Genomic DNA, 23,504 nt, shown 5'->3' on the forward strand with positions numbered 1-23,504 from the left:
ATGAAATTGATATCCTATATTTTATGGGATAGTCAATTTTCAATATAAATCATGTGGCGAATAAAATTAGAGAGAATTATTATTTATTAGTTGAATGTTTAATAACTGCATTCCAATTCTATCACTCTTATTCACTGTTCAACCTATGCATTTCAAGAATCATACATGTATTTTATTAAATCTTATCATACAAAATTTGCATTTATTCATTTGTTTTCCAAAAAATTTTCTTTTATTCTATTTGTTTTTTTAGTTTGAACTCGTTCTATTTTTTTAAAACGAAAAATAAAGAATTTAATAAATAACTGAAACTCAGGAGACAAACCCAAAAAGATACTCGACAAGGACTCACCCAAAAAGTGTGAGATCTTGATTTTGTTAATAAAACCGATAAAAGGAGAGAAGATGGAAAAGCGAAGAGGATTAATAAGATGAGGATGAATGCTGAAAAGCGGAGAAGTGACGGTCCTTAATTTTGGAGGTCGACTCTCAAAACTGCAAATCTTATATGTTATCAAGACACCAGTTTAATTCAGAAAATTTAGGACTTGATGTTCATAAACTCGTTCTATTTTATTTTACTCACGCCAACCAAATACAACACCAATACTCAAAATCATTTGAGGTAAACTTAACAACCAACTTAGTTTGGTTGACATCTTTATACTCAAGAAGTATTCAAAAAGCAGTATTTGATGAAATTGTTTGGTTGTCATTAATTCAGAAAGTGTAAATTTCTTGAAATTTTAAATACCCGCAGATCATGTGAAGTTACTCGTCTGATCCCCTCTCTTGATAACTTGCACTTTTATAAGAATGTTAAAATATTTTCACTAACCTAACACAAATTTTAACTTACCATTTATTATAATTTTCACGATGATTCCAAATTATATAAGAATTAACTTTCTATCTGTAACCAAACAAGAACTTAATCAAACAGCTTGGAGATGGAGAACCTTGATTTAGAAGACTTAATTGATCAAAATAAAAACTTGGAATTCAACTTATCTAAAAAAAAAAACTTTGATCTCTTGTCAATTGGATTATAAGTATGTTTTCAATATTTGTTATTTTTTACCTTTTCCTTGATAAACTTTTTGCTCTTTATTCACCTTTTTTCCCTCCATTTATCTTTATATATTTCATCTTCTCAACTAGACAGATTTTACATACTTTATATTAGGATATCGTTTACAAGAACATAAAAAGTCAGTCATCCAATGGCTTTTAAATATTAAGGCAAACTTTAGTCAGGTACTAGTACTAATCATCACCAAATATAATCATAAGTAATTGGCAAGAAAAATTATATTAATTTTTTTCACATTTTTAAGATTTTTATCATATATTTAAAAATATTATATTTATTCTTTTATAAAAAAATATCATATTTTTATTTTTAACAAAAAATATAAAAAATTTAATTAATTAGAATAAAGATCTGAAATTCAACTTCTTAAAATAAATATATCTTCTATCTCAGGTCCCTTGGATTATAAGTTAAACATATACTTTTTACCAGTAGAAAAAAATTATAAACCCTAAGCTTTTTTTTTCTCTCATCTCTCAAGCCGCCTCTCTCTCTTCTCATTCCGACGGGGCTTCTATCAATTTTTCGGTGGAAAACCCCAAATCTTTTCGTTTAATTGCTTGTTTTTTGGTTATTTTTTCTTGTTTCTTTGATTTTCTCAATAAAACTCTCTCTTTGAGCAAAGTTATCTTAGATCTATATCACCGAAACTTTCGATTTTCGTTCTTATTCACTTTCAGAGGGCTTTTTAAATTTATGAGTGGATCGATTATCTTGAAGTGTAGATTCGTGGTGTAGATCTAATCGTTTCTAGTGTGTTATAATTATAGTTTGATTTCTCTCCTTGGTGAGAGTATGTGATTTTTCTCTCCTCTTTTGTGAGAGTGTGTGGTTTTCTCTCCTTTTTTTTGTGAGAGTTGGTTCAGATTTATTAATAAAAGCCTTTCGGGAATTGCATTTGTGGTTGATAGGTCAAACGGATTGTTTGGAAAAGATGGTGAACACAGAACAAGGATCTATAAATATACCATCGTTAATTTCAACATCGTTTATTTGTCTCATCTTGGGTATGAAGACAGGCGTGTTATTCTATTCTATATTTGTTCGACTCGATCATTATTGTAGTGACTGTATGGATGTTATTTATTGAATTATCTCCTTCTATTAAAAAAAAAACATATACTTTTTACCTTATTTATTCCACGCCTCAATATTCATTCTCTCTCTGGTTCTCCTATATCACCCGAACCATTCTTTACCATTATGTGTTACCCTCAATATATTTGGTACTCCCTCCGTTCCGGTCATTTCTATACAGTTTCCTCTTTGGGACGTCCCATCATTTCTATACATATCTAAAATAGCAATTTTTAATAATGTAAAACACTACTCCCTCCGTCTCAATTTATAGGTCCAGTTTGGAAAAAAAATTTGTCCCAAAATACTTGTCCCTCTATTATTTTAATACAAATTTATCTACATATTAATTGTGATTTTTTTGAAACTCAACATTATTCTCATTTCTCAATGCACTAAATCGCTATATTTATTGTGATTTTTTTGAAACTCAACAATATTCTCACTTATCAATGCACTAATTAATGATACATGTGATAAGATTCCATCTAACCAACTTTTTTCTTAATATGTGTGTTTATTCCAAAATGGACCTATAAATTGAGACGGAGGGAGTATTACACCAACTACTTTCTTCCATTATCTTCATTTTATAATATAACGGTTTTTCTATGATGTGCCCATGGGCACATACTAAGCATCAAATTTTATGAAATTGGATGGTTTCTATTGGCTTACTTTCTTTAATAATGGTGGACCCCCCTGCAGTTACAACAACCACACCAATCAAAACCCTCCAATTTTATAAATGTTTGTGCTTAGCATGTGCCCATGGGCACACACTAGACAAACCCGTAATATAAACACTATTACACCCACTACTTTCTCCCACTATCACACATCTATAATTAAATATAAATGGGTCCCGCCACTTTACTCACTTTTCATCTAACTTTATTCATTTTTTACACTTTTTCTTGGTCTCCGTGTCCACACCAAATGTATACTACCTATTGGGATGGAGGGAGTACGTTACATTTTTACTGGACAATGATTAGCTAGGACATTGTTTATATGAACATGAAAAGTCAGTCGTCCACTGAGCTAAAGTGAACTTTAGTTAGGTATACTGATCATCATCAAAATTTTCTTATCTTATCTGTACTCTCTGCCTTCAACTTCTCTCCAGTCTTTGCAGATGTCTGCCTCAACACCAAAAATGAGTTCAACACTAGTGCATTTTAGCCACCCAAAACACTCCCTTGTACTAAAAGATTTTGATGTTGTTGGAGATGATGCTACATGCCATGTTTGTGACACAAGTGTTATAGGCTCTCCAACATATACTTGTAGTGATGATAATACTAAGTGTGAAGGTTTCTATCTCCACAAGACTTGTGCAGAATTAAGCACTCCAATTACTTTCTATAAGCACAACCAGCACCCCTTGATCCTCTGTCCGGTTAAAGGGTCTTGTGATGTTTGTTATAATCGTGTTGAGAAATTCGCTTATTTATGTTCTGATGATTGTGAATTTGTTGTGTGTGTGTTTTGCGCTTTTCAACAGAGAGCACTTGATCATCCAGGTCATGAGCAGCACACGCTAACATTGGTGCCCAGGGAATCGTTATTTGCTTGTGATGCTTGTTCGGAAGAAGCTAAAGACTCTTCGTATATATGCACCACTTGTGACTTTTGGATTCACAAAAAATGTGCTCTTTCGCCTTTAACAATCCCCAATCCTTCTTACCACCATCATCCTCTTGATCTTATCTACTCCATTCCTAAAATGCATCGCTATTTCACACGATATTGCAATATATGTCACAAACGGGTTATGAGAGAAGCCTGGCTGTATTATTGTCATAAATGTACATATTTCGTGCATGTGAAATGTGCTACATCCTCACATTCATCACCTTCTGAGTAAGTACTTTGAACTCTTGGTTTTTTTTGGTGCCATTTTGATAATCTGTTTTTCTATTGTCATGATCTAATGTCTTGAGTACTGCCATGGCTTAACTAATTCCGAACTTTTGCAGAAATGAGAATGAAGAAGAGGGCACTCCTAATGAACCAGATTTAGTAGAGTTTCCTCTGCCTACCGAAGAATTGCTATTTGATCTGATAATATCCCAGTGTTGCAAGCTCCAAGTTGAATCTCAAGGTAAAGATGAAAACACTAATCCTATATCAACAGCTCCTGATCCTCCCATAATTAATCAACACTGGAGTCATATGGAGCATCCACTAGTACACTTCCAGTTCACTACTAGTGAGAATGATGACAACGAAAATAATTATAAGAGAAGAGAGTTGATATGCGATGGTTGCATTCAACCCATAACTATTTTCCATCCATCTTACTATGCTTGTATGAAATGTGGTTTCTTTCTTCACTCCTTTTGTTCCACTAAGTTGCCAGCAGTATTGCTAGCAGGAGTATGTCCTGCTCATCCCCAACATTCGCTTCTTCTTTCCCAGAAAAACTACTTCTATACTTTTGCAAAATGTGAAATTTGCTGTTACAGAACAAATGGATTCTACTTTCTTTGTGAGACGTGTGATATTAGAATTGATATACGTTGTGCATTCTTACCCACCAAGATAAAGCATAAATCGCACAAGCACCATTCCCTTGTTCAACGTCCAACCTCCAATTTTAAATGCAGTGCGAGTGGTTATGATTTTACAAGTCGTACACAATATGGATGTGAAACTTGCAGTAACTTTCATATAGATATAGCAAGTGCATTTTATCCTGGTAGGATGAAACACAGATACGATGATCACCCTGTAACCTTGAGACAACCTCCATTCTTCTACGAGGGAGTATTCTATTGTGAAATATGTGAAGACCAAGTTAATAATCAATGGTGGCTCTATCACTGTGAGGAATGCGATCATTCTTTTCACAATAATTGCCTTCTTTGGGATGGAAGTGTCAAGTTAGGAAGGAACATTGAACTTGATATCAACGACCAACCACACACACTTACCTTGGTGGTGAAGTGTCGTATAAAAAAGACCCAACCCAAGTACAACTGTAGATATTGTGGGAACAGCTTTATCTGGAATTACTTTTTGGAATGTGATGGGTGTGGATATCTTATCTGCTGTCTCTGTGTTAGTGAAGTCAAGGCGAGTAACAAGTCCATACACTTTTGATGATGGAGTGAGGTTGCCAGGCGATTTGGGACGAGCAAAAAGGCTTGGAGAATTTTATTCGTTACTTATGTTTTTGGCCTGAGAAATACACAGACCCTCCTGGGCAGAGAAATTGGCAAGGCAACCCACTTATCTTCATGTATGGAACCCCTATGTTTTATATTATGTTCATTAAAGTGTTGTTTTGTTTAATGTAATATGAGGACTTAAAGCTGTTTCCAGTTGTAAGCCAAAAAATGTATGTTTCTGTAATAAGAAGCCGACTTAAAGTAAAAAATAAGCCAGAAACTGACTTAAAGTCAGAAGTTAGTTTAAGGGTAACATCCCAAAAGATGAAAACAGCTCCTGATCCTCCCATAATTAAAGAACACTACCAGTAAAAATGACAACGCCCAGTCGCCCACAATAACTAAAATAGAAGAGTGTCGATTTGCATTTAACAGTAGTATTGCTAGCAGGAGACAGGAGTGTCTCCCCTTAATCCCCAACATTCACTTGTTCTTTACTTGTTTGGATCTGTTATTTTGCCAAGTGTGAAGTTTGTGGCTACCACACAAATGGATTCTGCTACCTCTGTAAGACACTAAGACACTAGACCTGTTATATTAGGATTGATATGCGTTGTGCATTCTTACTCTTGGGAAGAGCAAATGCAAAATGACTTTGGAGCAAGTTTACCTGTCATGTTTTAGTTTAAATAAAATAATTAGTCGTTATTTGTTTTTATGAATAACATAATTTTGTTCAATTAAAGTTTGGTTTGTTTATTATAATATTTTGTTTATGTATGTGTTTGTTTAGTATAAATATTAATCAGATTCCCAATTTGTTTTGGAAAATATGGTAAAATAGTGTTCTTATTTCTGCTGTGTGATTTCATTTTCTCCGTAAACTTTTTCTTGCTTATATGAGATTATAGTAATAATTAAGAGAATAGAGAAGTAGTAACTATTATTTTACATTCTTTTATATATAATTCAGTTGAAATGAACTTCAGTTCGAAAAAAACTAAACCTCATCAACAAAACAAACAGTCTTCATGGCAGAGAAATTGGGACCTGAAAAACGACACAGCTTCCTCCACGGCAGTATGTTCTCAATCTCTTCCTCCTCTTTATCTATCATCACATATATACACAAGTACCATCTTTCTTATATGTCCATTTATTAGGATTAAAACAGCTCAACTAAAGCTTGTATTGTTATGATTAAAATTCAGCCAGAAGGTGTTTGAATGGATCAAACACTTGAAGAAGTGAATATGTGCATAATTTTTGCTTCATTTTGATGTTTTGTGATGATCCTTTTGTTGTTTTTCGCAGCATGATTTGTATTCTCATGTAAAGACTGGTTCTTTATTTTGGACTATAGGTGTGTGTGCTATGTGTTTAAGTTTTATGTTAATTGTTCAGAGCGGAATTTTTTGATGTTGGTTTTTGGTTGTTAGTAATGGATTTTTGTGATTGGCAGAGGATTTTTGTGACAAGGGGCAGGCTTGGCCTTCTCCTATACAGGGTCAGGGTCAGGGTAAGCTTGATCCTATGGCAGGGGATATGGAGCACAAGCACCTCATGCTTCAGAGGTTTCAGGAAGAGGTAAATTAGCTGTCTGTGTTGTACATGTCATTTTAATGTAGTCTTGAAGACAAGTGTTGTTGTGTGGAAGTGGAACATCCCTTTGCCACTTAATAGCAAAGGTTCTGTTATGAACCTGTGGTACTAGCCACAAACACAAGTTATTTAAGCATGTTGGGCCCCCTAATAAAAAAAATTACTAGTATATTTTTTAAATTTATATGTTAAGTTTGTGTTTATTTTACTTAGTATCCTTAAAATAATTACATAACTCTCAAAAATAGAATAACAAATTCCTAACTTCCATTCAAATATCATATAATACATCAAATTTTAGTTACTTAAGCGGTTCAAAAATTTTATGATTCAAAATTGGTGATATTTATATTTTTGGCCTTAAAATTTGATTAATTTTTAGTCTCTGTATACATTTATTTTAAACCCTTCCTTCGATAATACCGTTATGTTATATTATGCCCCCAGATTAATATGTCTGGATCCACCACTGCTTTAATGCGACATGTATATCCTAAGCTAAGTTGTAACTATTTAGATAAAATCCTAAAGCGACATGGACAATTATGTCGTTGCAGAAGTACTTTACTGTAATTATGTTGGATGATAATTTGAAAGTTACTTATTATTATAAATTATGTGTTGATCCCTTTTGTAGAAAGCTATAAGTTGCAGAGAGAAAGGAAGAAGAAAGAGTTTGTTATGAAAACTGTATTCTCTTGTGTTACAAACAAGACTGAAGAAATGGACTTATATACAGAACTGTATCCTCTAACCAACTAATGTGCTATGACATAATTACCCCTAACTTGTAACTACCTACTAGACTGTGCTTATTGCTCCCTTTGAATCTGAATAAATAAGTTATCACGGACAAGGGTCCATGGACCATGATGGTTCACATGAGAGTTATTTTCTTTCATTGTAGTGCATTGATTATCGTCATAGCAGGACTTCTAGGGAGACTAATTATGTATTAGTGGTAGGCGATATCAAACTGGAATGACATGTAAGAGCACAGGAAATGCCCCAAAATCAGGATCCCCCTAGAGGAAAAAAGAAGAAGGTCATCCGTGTATCTGATTGGTTCTAGCGACGGATAACATAAGGGGTCAGGATGGATTAAGCAATGTCAAACCAATTTCTTTTCATCATGCCATGACTGAAATCATTTACTAGGTACTTTTACCATTTCAATGTAGCGAGGGATATCTGCTTTCTGACTTCAGTGTAGTGTTGTAAATATACCAGCATAAATCATTTACTCCTTTAAGGTTAAGGAAGGTTTCCAGACGATTTGGGAACATCAAAAAGACTTTAGCGCAATTTTATCTGTCATGTATTGGTTTTATTTAGTGTTGCATTGTCTAATAATATTATATCTTGTGTCTTTGCTGTCATTTTTATAAATTGTTATCGATATTGCTAAAGAAGTATCTACCAACTGCCAAGACCTGGACCTCGTCTCTTGTTTATGAATTACTTTGTAGCCGTGGAGTTCAATTTAGTTGGCACAGTAGGAGGACCTAACCTATATAGTTTTCATTCTTTGGTGACAGACTCTACTCTTCTGCACCTCTGGTGTAGTAGTACAGTGCAGATCCTGGGTCCTGTGAATGATTCAATGATTTAAGATAGCATGCCCAACCTTCAACATCACAACAAAATGGTGTAGAAATCTGCATTTTTGCCCTTCATAATTCTGACTCCTACTAATCAGTAATCACCATCATCGTCTTGCCAGTGGCCAGCCAAAATTAGTCATATTAATTTATGCTATGTTATGTGTTATTATTAAATGAAACTTAAAAATGGTAAAAGGGGGAAAAGGAAAAGTAAATGAATAAATGAAGACGATGAATAGAAGAAGAAAAATAAACAATAACGTGGGTGACCATTATCATTATGTGTTTGTGTTTGAATGCCCAGTAAACACCCCCTTACTGGCCACAACTGCTTAGATAACAAATCTGATACCACATTCACATTATCTAGCTGAGTTTTATGTAATTTGTTCATTTGTCATTGGAGTTAGAATAAGATCTCACCGATATTCCTCTGAATAATAAAATTTATTCCTGTAACTATGTCAGGAATGTAAAGGAGCATGAAATAGAAAGAACAAATACTACTATTTCCAAATGAAGTTTCTGAGTTCATTCTGAGATACAGTAGAAAACGTATGGGTCAATATTAGTCTTTTTTCTGGAATAGAGGATCGATCAGTCTCGACACTTTTAATTTCTAGAAGCAGCTGGATTCCAAGTCTTGTGAAGTGCTAAAAAAACTTGCAGAAATTTTACATATGATTAGCTACAGTTTGAGCATAGGTAGCATCAATAAAACCAATTTTCGACTTAGATGATTATGAAAAAGTTTAGAGATAGTTGATCAAGAATTACAGTAGTAATAATTCATCCCTGGATTATCTGGGGGATGCAAGTTAACGTCCAAGATTGAACTTGTTGAGGTTGATCCCGGGGTTGCAGCAGAGTATGAAAAACTAATTCTTTCCTATACTAAACTTGGAATACACGATTAAAAAAAGCAAAAAGAAAAGGAAGAATAATAAAAAGAAATGCCGAATTTGGAAAAGGAAAAGAAAACACGGAATAGTAAAAGAAAGTAAATAGAATAGACCGCACAAATAGCAAGGAAAAAAAAAGAGATGCGTGGGCACCAGTGAGAGGGAAAAGAAAAAGAAAAGAGAAGGAAAATGAACTTGAAACTGAAGGAACAAAGATCATTGGCGTCCTTAAATTGGTGTCCTAGGTGTTAATCATCATTACCATCAGATGTCTGCCTCAATACCCGAAATGAGTCTAACACTAGAGCATTTTAGCCACCCAAAACACTCATTAGTACTTAAAGATTTTGATGTTGTTGGAGATGATGCTATATGCCATGTTTGCGACACAAGTGTTATAGGCTCTCTAACATATACTTGTAGTCGTAGTAGTGATGATGCTGAGTGTCAAGGCTTCTACCTCCACAAGAGTTGTGCAGAATTACCCACTCCAATTACTTTCTATAAGCACAACCACCACCCCTTGATCCTCCGTGATCTGGTTGGAGGATATTGTGATGTTTGTTATAATCATGTTATGAAATTCTCTTATGTATGTTCTGATGATTGTGGATTTGTTGTGTGTGTGTTTTGTGCTTTTCAACAGAGAGCACTTGATCATCCAGGTCATGAGCAGCACACGCTAACATTGGTGCCCAGGGAATCGTTATTTGCTTGTGATGCTTGTTCCGAAGAAGCTAACGACTCTTCCTATATATGCACCACTTGTGACTTTTGGATTCACAAAAAATGTGCTCTTTCGCCTTTAACAATCCCCAATCCTACATACCACCGTCATCCTCTTGATCTTATCTACTTCATTCCTAAAATGCATCGCTATTTCAAACGATATTGCAATATATGTAAGAAACCAATTCGGAAAGAATCCTGGCTCTATTATTGTCATAAATGCACATATTTTGTGCATATGAAATGTGCAACATCCTCACATTCATCGCCTTCTGAGTAAGTACTTTGAATTTAATCTTGGTTTTTTTCTTTTGCCATTTTTCATAATCTGTTTTTCTATTGTCATGATCTAATGTCTTGAGTACTGCCATGGCTTAACTAGTTACGATTTTTTTCAGAAATGAGAGTGAAGAAGAGGGCACTCTGAATGATGAACCTCATTTGGTGGAGCTTCCACTGCATAGTGTGGAATCACTATTGGATCTGATAATATCCCAGTGTTGCAAGCTCCAGTTTCAATATGAAGGTAAAAATGAAAACAGTATTGCTATATTAACAGCTCCTGATCCTCCCATAATTAATGAACACTGGAGTCGTAAGGAACATCCATTAGTGCAGTTCCAGTTTAGTACTAGTGAGAATGATAACAACGAAAAAAAGTATGATAGAAGAGAGTTGATATGCGACGGTTGCATTCAACCCATAACTATTTTCCATCCATCTTACTATGCTTGTATGAAATGTGGTTTCTTTCTTCATTCCTTTTGTGCCACTAAGTTGCCAAGAGTATTGGTAGCAAATGGATTCTTCTACCATTGCAAGACCTGTAATATTACAATTGATATACGTTGTGCATTCTTACCCACCAAGATAAAGCATAAATCACACAACCACCACTCCCTTGTTTATCGTCCATCCTTCAAATTTGAATGCAGTGTGAGTGGTTATACTATTGGAGGTGGTGTGCAATATGGATGTGGAACTTGTGGTAACTTTCAAATTGATATAGATAGTGCATTTTATCCTGGTAGCATGAAACACAGATACGATGATCACCCTGTAACCTTGAGACGACCTCCATTCTTCTACGAGGGAGTATTCTATTGTGAAATATGTGAAGACCAAGTTAATAATCAATGGTGGCTCTATCACTGTGATGAATGTGATCATTCTTTTCACAATGATTGCCTTCTTTCGGGTGGAAGTGTCAAGTTAGGAAGGACTGTCGAAGTTGATATTAACGACCAATCACACACACTTGCATTGGTCTTGAAGAGGCGTACAAGAAAGACCCAATCGGAGTACTTCTGTAGATATTGCGGGAATGGCTACAAGTCGAATCACTTTTTGGAATGTGATGGGTGTGGATATCTTATATGCTGTCCCTGTGTTAGTCAAATCAAGGCCAGTAACAAGTCCATACACTTTTGATGATGGAGTGAGGTGCCAGGCGATTTGGGATGAGCAAAAACACTTCAAGAATTTCATTTCTTATGTTCTTGTTTTGAAAGTTGTTTTCTATGTATTAAAATAATTTACTTTTATTAGATTTTTTTTTTGACGGAATTTGGATTTTGTTTGTTTAATGTAAGATGTAATTTTGCGGCTAAAGTCTTAATCAGATTAGTGAAGTTATTGATGGTAGTAAGATCAGGAAATTAGGAATGCAGCTCTTTTAGCACTGCTCATGAGAGTTTTTGTTTTTGGAACATATGGTAAAATCATCTTCTTATTTCTCTTGTGTTTGGTGCATATGAGATGTGCTACATCACATACAGCACCTGCTATGCAAGTACCCTGAATTTACTTTAGTTTTGTTTGCCGTTTTAATCATCTATTTTTCTATTTTTTTCATGAGCTAATGTCTGAGTACTGCAATCGCTTAACTAATTTCAGTTTGTTATATAAGAAATGAGATTGAGGAAGAGGCCACTCTTAACGAACCTGATCTCGTAGAGTTTCCACTGCATAGTGAAGAATAATGATTTGATCTCTTAGGCTGTGTGAATGAGGGGAGAATGAAATGAAATTTGTATTATAAATTGTGACTGATTAGTGAAATTGTTTATAATTTTCATTCCTTCAATCATTCTATTCTAACTATTTTAACTAAAAATCTAACCCACATGTTTTGAAAGGAATGTGAGTAATTGACACTTTGCATCCCACAAGTTTAAGTGCTTTTTCGATTTGGTCTCAAACAACATTTTTTGTCAATATGCACCCCAATGTTTAAAAGGCGATTCAATATGCACCATTTTGACCTTTTTCTGTCAAATTGACTGTTAAAATTAACGGCTGCAGGGGTAAATAGTAATTCTGTATACTTCCTTCTACTATATTTTCCATAAAAAAATTATTATTTTACCCTTACAGCCGTTAATTTTAACAATCAACTTCACAGAAAATGGTCAAAAGGGTGCATATTGAAACGCTTTTTAAACACTAGGGTGCATATTGACAAGAAATTTTGTTTGGGACCAAACTGAAAAAGCGCTTAAACTTATGGGGTGCAAAATGTCAATTACTCAAGGAATGTTCATTCCATTTGTTCATCATGTTTTCCTATCAGCTTCTTCATAAAAAGTTTTAACTTACTCATATTTAATCATTATCCCCTCATTTTTTCTTCGTTCTCCATAAAACTTGTCCATATATTTTCATCCCATTCCATCCAAGTGAACGCAACCTTTATATTCCAGTATTGCAAGCTCCAAGTCCAATGTCAAGGTAAAGATGAAAACAGGTCCTGATCCTCCCATAATTAAAGAACACTGGAGTCAGGAGGAGCATCTATTAGTACAGTCAGAGTTTGCTACTAGTAAAAATAACATTAACACCGACAATGATAAGGATAGAAGAGTGTTGATTTGCACTCAACTAATTACTGTTTTTCATCTGTCTTACTACGCTTGTACGAAATGTGGTTACCAGTGTTGGTAGCAGGAGTATCTCCCCTTAATCCCCAGCATTCACTTGTTCTTTGCCAATAGGACAGGATCTTTCATTTTGCCAAGTGTGAAGTTTGTCGCTACCAAACAAATGGATTCTGCTACCTCTGTAAGACCTGTTATATTAGGATTGATATGCGTTGTGCATTCTTACTCTTGGGAGGAGCAAATGCAAAATGAATTTGGAGCAAGTTTACTTGTCATGTTTTAGTTTAAATAAAATAATTAGTCGTTATTTGTTTTTATGAATAAAAATAATTTTGTTCTATTTAAGTTTAATTTGTTTATTATAATATTTTGTTTATGTACGTGTTTATTTAGTAAAAATATTAATCAGATTCCCATTTTGTTTTTTGGAAAATATGGTTAAATCGTGCTCTTATTTCTGTTGTGTGTTTTCATTTTTCGCCGTAGAAAAAAAGATTATTCTTGCTTATATAAGATTAGTACTAATTAAAAGAACAGATAAGTAGGAATTACTATTTTACATTTTTATATATATAATTCAGTTGAAATGAACTTCAGTTTGAAAAAACACTAAACCTCATCAACACAATCAGCCTAAAAAACAAAGAGTCTTCAGTTTGATGTTTTGTGTTGACCCTTTTGTTGTTTTTTTGCAGCATGATTTGTATTCTCATGTAAAGACTGATTCTTCAGTTTGGACTATAGGTGAGTCCTCAGTTGAATTTGGAAGGAAGGGTTTAGGATAGGGGTGTGCACGGATCGGTTCGGTTCGGTTTTTACCAAAAACCGTTACCAAACCGTGTATGTCGGTTCGGTTCGGTTTCTAGGTATTAACCGTAACCGAACCGTTAGGAACGATTTTTCTCGGTTCGGTTAACCATTTGTCGGTTTCGGTTTTTTTCGGTTTTCAAATTTAATAATTTATTCTCTTAAATATCATTAAACTTTTTCCTGTAAAACTTGAAAACTCAAGACACAGGGACTAGACTACATCTTTTGTTACCACACATTAGCATTGTTACCACACATTGGCAAATGGTGACAATAATTAGGTGAAACCTCACCTGCAGACCCCATCTTGATTAAAGGGAATCGATAACCAGTAATCACTAATGCACTGATCATCTATTAAATAAAATATAAATGTATATAGTTAGTAGCACATAAATCTATATAAAATAAATAAATATATATATTAAATATTTTAAAATAATATGATTTCAAAAAATATATATATTAAATATTTTAAAATAATATTAGCGGTTCGGTTTCTCGGTTCGGTTATAGGGGTAAAACCGTAACCGTCGGTTCGGTTAACCGTCGGTTCGGTTAGGCTACGGTTTTTTTCGGTTTTTGTCGGTTTCGGTTTTTTTCGGTGTGGTTTTTCGGTTTTTCGGCTCGGTTTCGGTTTTCCGGTTTTTTTTGCTCACCCCTAGTTTAGGATGTGCTTCTTGTCTTTGGGTGTACAGATGGGGAGACTATGTAAAGGGGTCTGAATTTTATCTTAGCTAGAGGATATTTGGTTTGCACATATCACATTGTTTTTTTCAGGATATCTTAAGTAGGAAACACAGAATACTACTTGTACAGATAGTATAGGAATTAGTTAGTTATTTTTTGACAGAATAGGAATCAAATAGTTCAATACGGATAGATTAGTATTTCATATATAAAAGTTTGTTACATTAACCTATTAATACAGTAAGAGAATGTCAGTGTAAGTCATGACAAGTGAGTACATGTTGCAGTTAATCTCAAACTTCTGAACGTTACATTTGAAATTAGGAGAGTGTTTTTATTTGTTTTAAATTATTAGTCAGTTTAGCATGGTTTTAGGAGTCTGAATAAATCAAGAGGTGGTAGAGTTTGGCTAGAAATCCATCTCCAGGAGTCTGCTGGTTTGTTGCGTTAGTTGCGCTAGGTTGTTGCTTTTCAGTTTTAGTTCTTTATCTTGTTAGCTTTGTTTTGCTATATATTGATGTAACGTTCATTGAATAAAATATGCAGAAGACACTTTGTCAAGCAAATTCATTCTTTTCACTATATACAGTTTATATAATAATTGTGATAGAGTCAAGAAGTGGTATCAGAGCCTGAAGGTCTTGGCATACGTTTTTGTCACCAAGGATGGAGGCAAACAAAGGTAAAGGAGGCTCGTACGGTCTGAGTTACCCAATGCTAGATAGAAGCAACTATACGGCTTGGGCACTTAAAATGAAGGTATATATGCAAGCGCAGGGGGTCTGGAATGCAGTAGAACCAAGTGATCCCAAGATTGCTGTCGAGGAGAAGATAGACAAAGTGGCGCTGACAATGGTGTATCAGGCAATCCCTGAAGATGTGCTACTTTCGATTGCAAACAAGAAAACAGCACAGGAAAGTTGGGAAATGATAAAGACATTGTGCCAAGGTGCAAGCAGAGCAAAGAAGGCACGTGTTCAGACTCTGAAATCCGAGTTTGAAATGCTGAGTATGAGTGACAGTGAAAAGATTGAGGACTTTCACATGAGAATGAACAGTCTCGTTACAAATATACGAGCACTGGGAGAAACAATGGAGGAATCATATGTTGTAAAGAAATTGTTGCGTGCTGTTCCTGCTAGGTTCCTACAAATAACCTCAACACTAGAACAATTTGGAGATATGGAGAAAATGACAATCGAGGAAGCTGTGGGTTCTCTCAAGGCACACGAAGAACGAGTGAAAGGGAAGACAGAAACAAAGGAGACCCAGCTCATGTTGACAGAAGAGAAATGGGCCAAACGTGAAGGAGAAGAGAAGAAGTTGTTATTGACACGTGAAGAATGGCTGAAACGAAACAATGGTGACAGGTCAAAACAGAGAGGTCGTGGAAAATTTGACAAAAGCATTATCAAATGCTACAACTGTAACATTTATGGTCACTTTGCCTCAGAATGTAAGAAACCTAGGAAGAATAAAGGAACGCAAGAAGTGGAGGCAAATATGGCTGTGATGGACGATGATGAACCAGCTCTGCTCTTAGCCAAACATGACAAAGACGCACCAGAATTATTATTAAGTGAGGACAAGCTACTCTCTACACAATTGCCAAAGAGCGGAGATTATGGAAGCGAATCGAATGTCTGGTACCTTGACAATGGCGCGAGTAATCATATGACGGGATTCAGAAGCAAGTTTGCAGAACTGGATGAAAGTATTTCTGGCCAAGTTCGATTTGGAGATGGATCCAAAGTCGAGATAAAAGGAAAGGGTACTGTTTTGCTGGCATGCAAGAATGGAGAGGAGAAGAAACTACGAGAGGTATATTATATTCCCTGTTCAAAAAATAATATCATATCATTGGGACAGATTTCTGAAGAAGGCAACAAAGTGGAGCTGAAGGGAGAATTTCTCAGAGTCTATGACAACCAAGAGAGATTGTTGATAAAGGTAAAACGATATGCTAATCGACTTTATAAAATTGTTATAGAAACTAACAAGCAGGAGTGTTTGATGACGAAGACGGATGAACTTTCAAGGTTGTGGCATGCACGCCTTGGGCATGTCAACTATCAAGCCTTGGCTCTTATGTCTAAACACCAGATGGTAGAAGGAATGCCGAAAATCATAAAGCCAAACACTGTGTGTGATGGATGTTTAATGGGGAAGCAAACCAGAAAAACATTTCCGAACAAAACAAAGTTCAGCGCAAAGAAAGAACTGGAGCTCATACATGACGATTTGTGCGGTCCGATATCTCCACCAACTGCATCAGGATACAAATATTTTTTCCTGTTGGTCGATGATTTCAGTAGATTCATGTGGGTGTTTTTTCTCAAAGGCAAGGATGAGGCACTTCAAGCATTCAAAAATTTTCGTGTCTTGGTTGAGAACGGGTCAGAAAGAAAGATCAAAGTGCTCCGAACCGATAGAGGAGGCGAATTCAATTCTAACGAATTCAAGGAGTTCTGTGAAGGTGCAGGAATTGAACGACATTTCACGACGCCCTACACTCCACAACAAAATGGAGTGGTAGAGCGTCGAAACAGAACAGTTGTGGAGATGACTAGAAGCAGCTTAAAGGAGATGCAATTACCAGCAATGATGTGGGCGGAGGCTGTTAGAAATTCAGTGTACATTCTCAACAGACTTCCTACGAGAGCACTAACAGGTCAGACACCGTATGAAGCATGGACAAAGAGAAAACCGGAGATAAGTCATGTACGCGTGTTTGGGTGCTTGGCTCACATGAAAACTCCAAGTGTGCACAATACAAAGCTTGATGATCGCAGCAAAAGGGTGGTTAATTTGGGTAGAGAGCCCGAAACTAAAGGATACTGGTTGTATGATCCTAAGGAAAACCGCATTCATATAAGTCGGGATGTGGTTTTTGAGGAAACGAAACAGTGGCCTTGGAATACACCTGCAGAGAAAGAGAGTATGCAGGAGATATTTAGCGTGCCAAATATATTTGAAGCTGATGAAGAGAGCCAAGATAACTCTGAAAATGTGGAACATGGAGACACTGGAAGTGACTGTAATAGCGGGTACATCGATGACAACATTCAGGTATCGACTCCACAATCTCAGTCCTCCGTTTCCAGAATTGACCGAGACAGTTATGATGATAGTACAGAACCAAAGAAATTCAGACCACTGAGTGGAATTTACGATGCTACGGAAGAAGTAGAACTTGATGAAGAATTGTGGCTAATGGGGGTAGACGAACCTGTTAATTATGCACATGCAGTAAAGGATGTCAATTGGCAGAAAGCAATGAAACAAGAGATAAATTCTATTGAAGCCAATGATACGTGGAAGTTAACAAGCCTACCACCAGGACAAAAGATCATAGGTCTGAAATGGATCTATAAATTAAAAAAGGACGCAAACGGGAAGGTGATAAGGTACAAAGCGCGCCTTGTGGCAAAGGGTTATGTGCAAGAACATGGCATTGATTTTGATGAAGTGTATGCTCCAGTCACACGTTTAGAGACAGTAAGGTTGTTATTAGCCTTGGCGGCCAAAAATCAATGGGAAGTGCACCATCTTGACGTGAAGACAACATTCTTGAATGGAGACATAACAGAAGATGTGTACGTTGCTCAACCGGAGGGTTTTGAAAGGAGAGGACAAGAGCACTTGGTGTATAAGCTATCAAAAGCGTTATATGGTCTTCGTCAAGCACCTCGTGCTTGGTATGCTAAACTAAATGCATGCCTTGTAAGCCTTGGATTTACTCGTTGTCCATACGAGCACGCTGTATACACGAGGAAGAATGGAGAAGATAGTCTGGTTATTGCAGTCTATGTGGACGACCTTTTAGTGACTGGCACGAGTGTCTCAGTGATTGAAGATTTTAAGAGACAGATGAAGCTTAAATTCGAGATGAGCGACATGGGTAAACTCAGTTATTATCTGGGAATAGAAGTTGAGCAAGGTGAAGGCTACATTGAATTGAAACAGGCAGGCTATGCTCGAAAAATCCTAGAAAAGGCAGGTATGGCAGACTACAATCCAACGAAGTACCCGATGGATCCGAAGGAACAGCTTAGTCGAGACGAAACAGGAAAGTTGGTAAATGCTACAGATTACAAGAGTATGGTGGGAGGTCTGCGGTATTTAGTTCATACGCGGCCAGATATTGCGTACTCTGTAGGCATAGTTAGTAGATATATGGAGAAGCCCACGAAAAAACATTTGGATGCAGTGAAAAGGATTCTCAGGTACGTGAAAGGGACGATTCAGCACGGACTTGTGTATTCAAAGGACAGTGGCAATAATGTCTTAACTGGTTTCTCTGATAGCGACTTGGGTGGTCAACCGGAAGATAGAAAGAGTACAGGAGGCATGGTGTATTATCTGAACGAGAGCATTATAACCTGGGTATCACAAAAACAAAAGTGTGTTGCTCTTTCGTCGTGCGAAGCTGAGTTTATGGCAGCTACAGCTGCAGCTTGTCAAGGTATCTGGCTCAGAAATATCCTTAGTCAAATAACATCTGAAGCTGTAGGTCCAGTTGTTCTATGTATAGACAATCGATCTGCAATTGACTTAGCCAAGAATCCCATGTTCCATGGTAGAAGCAAGCATATCGATATAAGGTTTCACTTCATCAGGGAGTGTGTCGAACGCGGAGAAGTTGTCCTGAAGCATGTTTGCGGCAATGATCAAAGAGCTGATATTTTAACTAAAGGGCTGGCTACAATCAAGTTTGAGAACATGAGGAAATTATTGGGAGTTAAGAATCTGAGTAGGCAGGTTTGAGATTAAGGGGGAGTTTGTTGCAGTTAATCTCAAACTTCTGAACGTTACATTTGAAATTAGGAGAGTGTTTTTATTTGTTTTAAATTATTAGTCAGTTTAGCATGGTTTTAGGAGTCTGAATAAATCAAGAGGTGGTAGAGTTTGGCTAGAAATCCATCTCCAGGAGTCTGCTGGTTTGTTGCGTTAGTTGCGCTAGGTTGTTGCTTTTCAGTTTTAGTTCTTTATCTTGTTAGCTTTGTTTTGCTATATATTGATGAAGACACTTTGTCAAGCAAATTCATTCTTTTCACTATATACAATTTATATAATAATTGTAGTAGAGTCAAGAGTACATAATACACTTTCAGCTCTCTCTCTCTTCTCTCTCAATGAATTGAACGAAGATATAGTGTTCCACATTGTTTTCCATGTTTGCTGCCTGCTGGAGTTCACGAAACAAAAGCAAGAAATCTAGAAACTTTAACTTTTTATGGTTTACCATAGCTTTAACAGAAAATTGAGTATTTTACATTTAAACATTTCCAAATATTTTTTTTCAGTTGACATATATTTTATTCTTCCGTAATTTAGGTTGTTGTTTTTCTAGTTTTGCTGCTTTTCGTGAAGGGATTGTTTTTCCAGTAATTTGTGGCTACTAATTCTACTAGTTTGGGCAAGATATTTGAGGACTCCAAAACCCTCATGTGGCTGTTTTGTATTTCTCCTGTTGGTAATTTTATGTATCTTAGTTATATTATAGGTAATTAAAATTTGTAACAGTGTTAGTAGATATATGAGAAATGAGTAAAACAAAAACAAAAGAAACCATAGGAAAAAGAAGGCCAACTGGGAAACGTAAAGAAAAATTGGAAACTTAAAAAGAAAACACTGAAAAAAGAAAGAATAAAGAAAAAGAAAAAGACAGTGAATAATAGAATTTATTTTGGATTTTTTTGAAGTTAGAAATGTTAAAGTTTACTCCCTGAGTACACTGTGCATGTAGTGCAAACAGGTACAACTAATAAGTCTCTGTGGGGGTGCTTTTACTTCTCAGAAACAAGTCACTTACTCTAAGAGAAAGTATTTGTGAATTTTTTCTTAAAATAAGTTATTATTCTCAGGAATAGGTATCGCGAAACATGCTGATAGTTTGCTTGCAGAACACTGCACAAAGTGATGCTCGGCGACTTAAAAAGGAAAAGAAAGCAAACAAAGAAGAGTGAATAGGTGCAAATAAAGTTTCACACTTCGGAAGGAAAAAGGAAACCACAGAACAGTAAAAGATATCGGATAAAGAAAAAGAGTTGATACAGTGGAACCGTGTTTTATAAATCCTCGATTAATCCTGCTTAATTTTTAAAATTATTTTATCAATTTACTAATTACATTTCAATTTGACTAAATTTCCCGAGAAAATTTTCAATATATCTCCGATAAATCCTGAATCAGCACGTTAATCAATTAATTCTCATTCTCGGATTCTACAACCATAGAGTGAAATAAGGGGGAAAAAGGTTATGTGGGTGACCGACCAATGAGAAGGCAAAGAAGAGAAATGAAAAGAAAAGAGGAACTTGAAATGGAAGCAACAAAGAATATTTTAGTGGCCTTAAATTGGTGTCTCATCCGGTGTTAGAGTTACTCGCAGCAAAACATTACAGCAACCGAAATGAGTTCAACACTAGAGCACTTTAGCCATGATCACCCACTAGTACTAAAAGAGTCTGATGTTTTTGAAGATGATCCTAAATGCTGTATTTGCAACAATACAGTTACAGGCTCTCCCACATACACTTGTAGTAATAGTGCTAGTAACAATACCGAGTGTCCAACTTTTTACCTCCACAAGAGTTGTGCGGAATTACCCTCTCAAATTAATTTCTACAAGCACAACCAACACCCCCTCCATCTTCTACCTCGCCCTAATAAATTCACTTGTGATGTTTGTGATCGGTATGTGAAGTTCTCTTACGCATGCGATGATTGTCAATTCGATGTGTGTGTGGTTTGCGCTTTTCAACAGAGAGTGCTTCAACATGAAGGTCACCCTGAGCACATACTAACACTAATGCCAAGGAAATCCTTGTTTAAGTGTGATGCTTGTCATGAAAAAGTTGAAGATTCTTCCTATGTATGCACCACCTGTGCCTTGTGCATCCACAAGGCATGCGCTCTTTCTCCCTTCACTATCCCCGCTCCTGCTTTTCACCATCATCCCCTCCATCTTATTTACTCTGTTCCTCAAATGCATCGTTATTTTGATCGATTCTGCAACATCTGTCAGCGACGAGTTCATACAAACTTCTGGCTGTATTATTGTCATAAATGCACATATTTTGTGCATATGAGATGTGCAACATCTTCACATACATCGTCTTCTGTGTAAGTACACTGTTTTAAGTTTTGTTTTGTTTGCTATTTTGATCATCTTTTTTTGTAATTGTCATGACCTAATGTCTTGAGCTATTGCTTAACATTTCAATTTGTTTCCAGAAATGAGACTGAAGAAGAGGGCAGTCTCAATGAACCTGATTTGGTGGAGTTTCCACTGCATAGTGAGGAATCGCTATTTGATCTAATAATATCCCAGTGTCGCAAACTCCAAGTCGAATCTCAAGGTATAGATAAAAACAGTATTGGTATAATAACAGCTCCTGATCCTCCCATAATTGAACACCACTGGAGTCATGAGGAGCATCCACTAGTACTCTTCCAGTTCACTACTAGTGAGACTGAAGATAACGAAAATAATTATGATAGAAGAGAGTTGATATGCGATGGTTGCATTCAACCCATAACTGTATTCCATCCGTCTTACTATGCTTGCACCCAATGTGGTTTCTTTCTTCACTCGTTTTGTGCCACTAAGTTGCCAGCAGTATTAGTAGCAGGATTATGTCCTCCTCATCCCCAGCATTCGCTTCAGCTTCACCAGAAATTCAACTTCTATACTTTTGCAACGTGTGAAATTTGCTGTTACAGAACAAATGGGTTCTATTATCTTTGTAAGACGTGTGATACTAGAATTGATATACGTTGTGCATTCTTACCCACCAAGATAAAGCATAAATCACACAGGCACCATTCCCTTGTTCAACGTCTATCCTCCAATTTTGAGTGCAGTGTGAGTGGTTGTTATATTACAAGTGGTGTGCAATATGGATGTGAAACTTGCAGTGACTTTCATATTGTGATAAATAGTGCATTTTATCCTGGTAGCATGAAACACAGATACGATGATCACCCTGTCACCTTGAGACGACCTCCATTCTTCTACGAGGGAGTATTCTATTGTGAAATATGTGAAGACCGTGTTAATAATCAATGGTGGCTCTATCACTGTGATGAATGTGATCATTCTTTTCACAATGGTTGCCTTCTTTCGGGTGGAAGTGTCAAGCTAGGAGGGACTGTTGAAGTTGATTTTAACGACCAATCACACACACTTGCCTTGGTCTTGAAGAGGCGTACAAGAAAGACCCAACCGCAGTACTACTGTAGATATTGCGGGAATGGCTACATCTGGAATTACTTTTTGGAATGTGATGGGTGTGGATATCTTATATGTTGTCCCTGTGTTCGTAAAATCAAGGCGAGTAACAAGTCCATACACTTTTGATGGTGGAGTGAGTTTTCCAGGCAATTTGGAAGAGCAAAAAGACTACAAGAATTTTATTTGTTATGTTTTTGTTTTAAAAGTTGTTTTCTAAGAATAAAATTAATTTACTTTTATTGGATTTTGTTCGTTTCATGTAAGATGTGATTTGGGTTTTTGCGGCTAAAGCAATAATCTGTTGGTGTTACTAAATCAATTAAGTGTTCAAAGTAAAGTTATTGATGATAATAAGATAAAGAAAATAAGATATGCAGCTTTGTGAACACTTTTAGCAATTTTTGATTTCGAGTTCACTAACCTATAAAAATCTGTATTTTAATAAGTTCTTTCTTCTTCGGATTCTTGAGATTAAAGTGCAGATTTATACATCATTTGGTACTACTGTAGCTATTGCGGGGATGGCTATGTCTGGAATTACTTTTTCGAATATGATGGGTGTGGATTTCTTCTCTGTTGTGACTGTGTTATTAAAATCAAGGCGAGTGACGAGTGAATACACTTTTGATGGTTTCTTTGCATGTCTTCGACAGCGCTGAGCTCATTCATTATGATGTAAGGTCAAAGCTGTGAGACGATCTGGAGCAATTTTACTTGTTATTTTCTGGTTTAGAAAATAGTCTATATTTGGTTTTATGAATAA

General features: G+C 36.0%; 3 protein-coding genes across 3 annotated transcripts; all 3 read left to right on the plus strand.

Moving 5' to 3' along the window:
• Positions 1–3,211: 3,211 nt before the first annotated feature.
• LOC108214573 (uncharacterized) lies at positions 3,212–5,558 on the plus strand. Its single transcript, XM_017386643.2, has 2 exons — positions 3,212–4,036; positions 4,153–5,558. The coding sequence occupies exons 1-2, from the start codon at positions 3,309–3,311 to the stop codon at positions 5,276–5,278; spliced, it is 1,854 nt and encodes a 617-aa protein (XP_017242132.1). The 5' UTR covers positions 3,212–3,308; the 3' UTR covers positions 5,279–5,558.
• On the plus strand, positions 5,292–11,862 carry LOC108214574 (hypothetical protein). The gene is made up of 6 exons (XM_064089460.1): positions 5,292–5,417; positions 6,276–6,366; positions 6,601–6,649; positions 6,749–6,873; positions 10,041–10,399; positions 10,522–11,862. The coding sequence occupies exons 4-6, from the start codon at positions 6,820–6,822 to the stop codon at positions 11,552–11,554; spliced, it is 1,446 nt and encodes a 481-aa protein (XP_063945530.1). The 5' UTR covers positions 5,292–5,417; positions 6,276–6,366; positions 6,601–6,649; positions 6,749–6,819; the 3' UTR covers positions 11,555–11,862.
• An 8,961-nt stretch (positions 11,863–20,823) lies between these two features.
• On the plus strand, positions 20,824–23,060 carry LOC108213271 (uncharacterized). The gene is made up of 2 exons (XM_017385047.2): positions 20,824–21,630; positions 21,742–23,060. Exons 1-2 carry the CDS (start codon positions 20,918–20,920, stop codon positions 22,865–22,867), a joined length of 1,839 nt encoding a protein of 612 aa, XP_017240536.1. The 5' UTR covers positions 20,824–20,917; the 3' UTR covers positions 22,868–23,060.
• Positions 23,061–23,504: the final 444 nt, after the last annotated feature.

Source organism: Daucus carota, chromosome 3 (genome assembly GCF_001625215.2).
Source record: "Daucus carota subsp. sativus chromosome 3, DH1 v3.0, whole genome shotgun sequence".
In the NCBI taxonomy this organism is placed as follows: Eukaryota; Viridiplantae; Streptophyta; class Magnoliopsida; order Apiales; family Apiaceae; genus Daucus; species Daucus carota.

Coding starts and splice junctions, on each gene's coding strand:
- LOC108214573 (XM_017386643.2), top strand. CDS start 3,309: ATGTCTGCCTCAACACCAAAAATGAGTTCAACACTAGTGCATTTTAGC. Junction 4,037..4,152: donor TCACATTCATCACCTTCTGA/GTAAGTACTTTG, acceptor GAACTTTTGCAG/AAATGAGAATGAAGAAGAGG.
- LOC108214574 (XM_064089460.1), top strand. CDS start 6,820: ATGGCAGGGGATATGGAGCACAAGCACCTCATGCTTCAGAGGTTTCAG. Junction 6,874..10,040: donor TTCAGAGGTTTCAGGAAGAG/GTAAATTAGCTG, acceptor GCTTTTCAACAG/AGAGCACTTGATCATCCAGG. Junction 10,400..10,521: donor TCACATTCATCGCCTTCTGA/GTAAGTACTTTG, acceptor GATTTTTTTCAG/AAATGAGAGTGAAGAAGAGG.
- LOC108213271 (XM_017385047.2), top strand. CDS start 20,918: ATGAGTTCAACACTAGAGCACTTTAGCCATGATCACCCACTAGTACTA. Junction 21,631..21,741: donor TCACATACATCGTCTTCTGT/GTAAGTACACTG, acceptor ATTTGTTTCCAG/AAATGAGACTGAAGAAGAGG.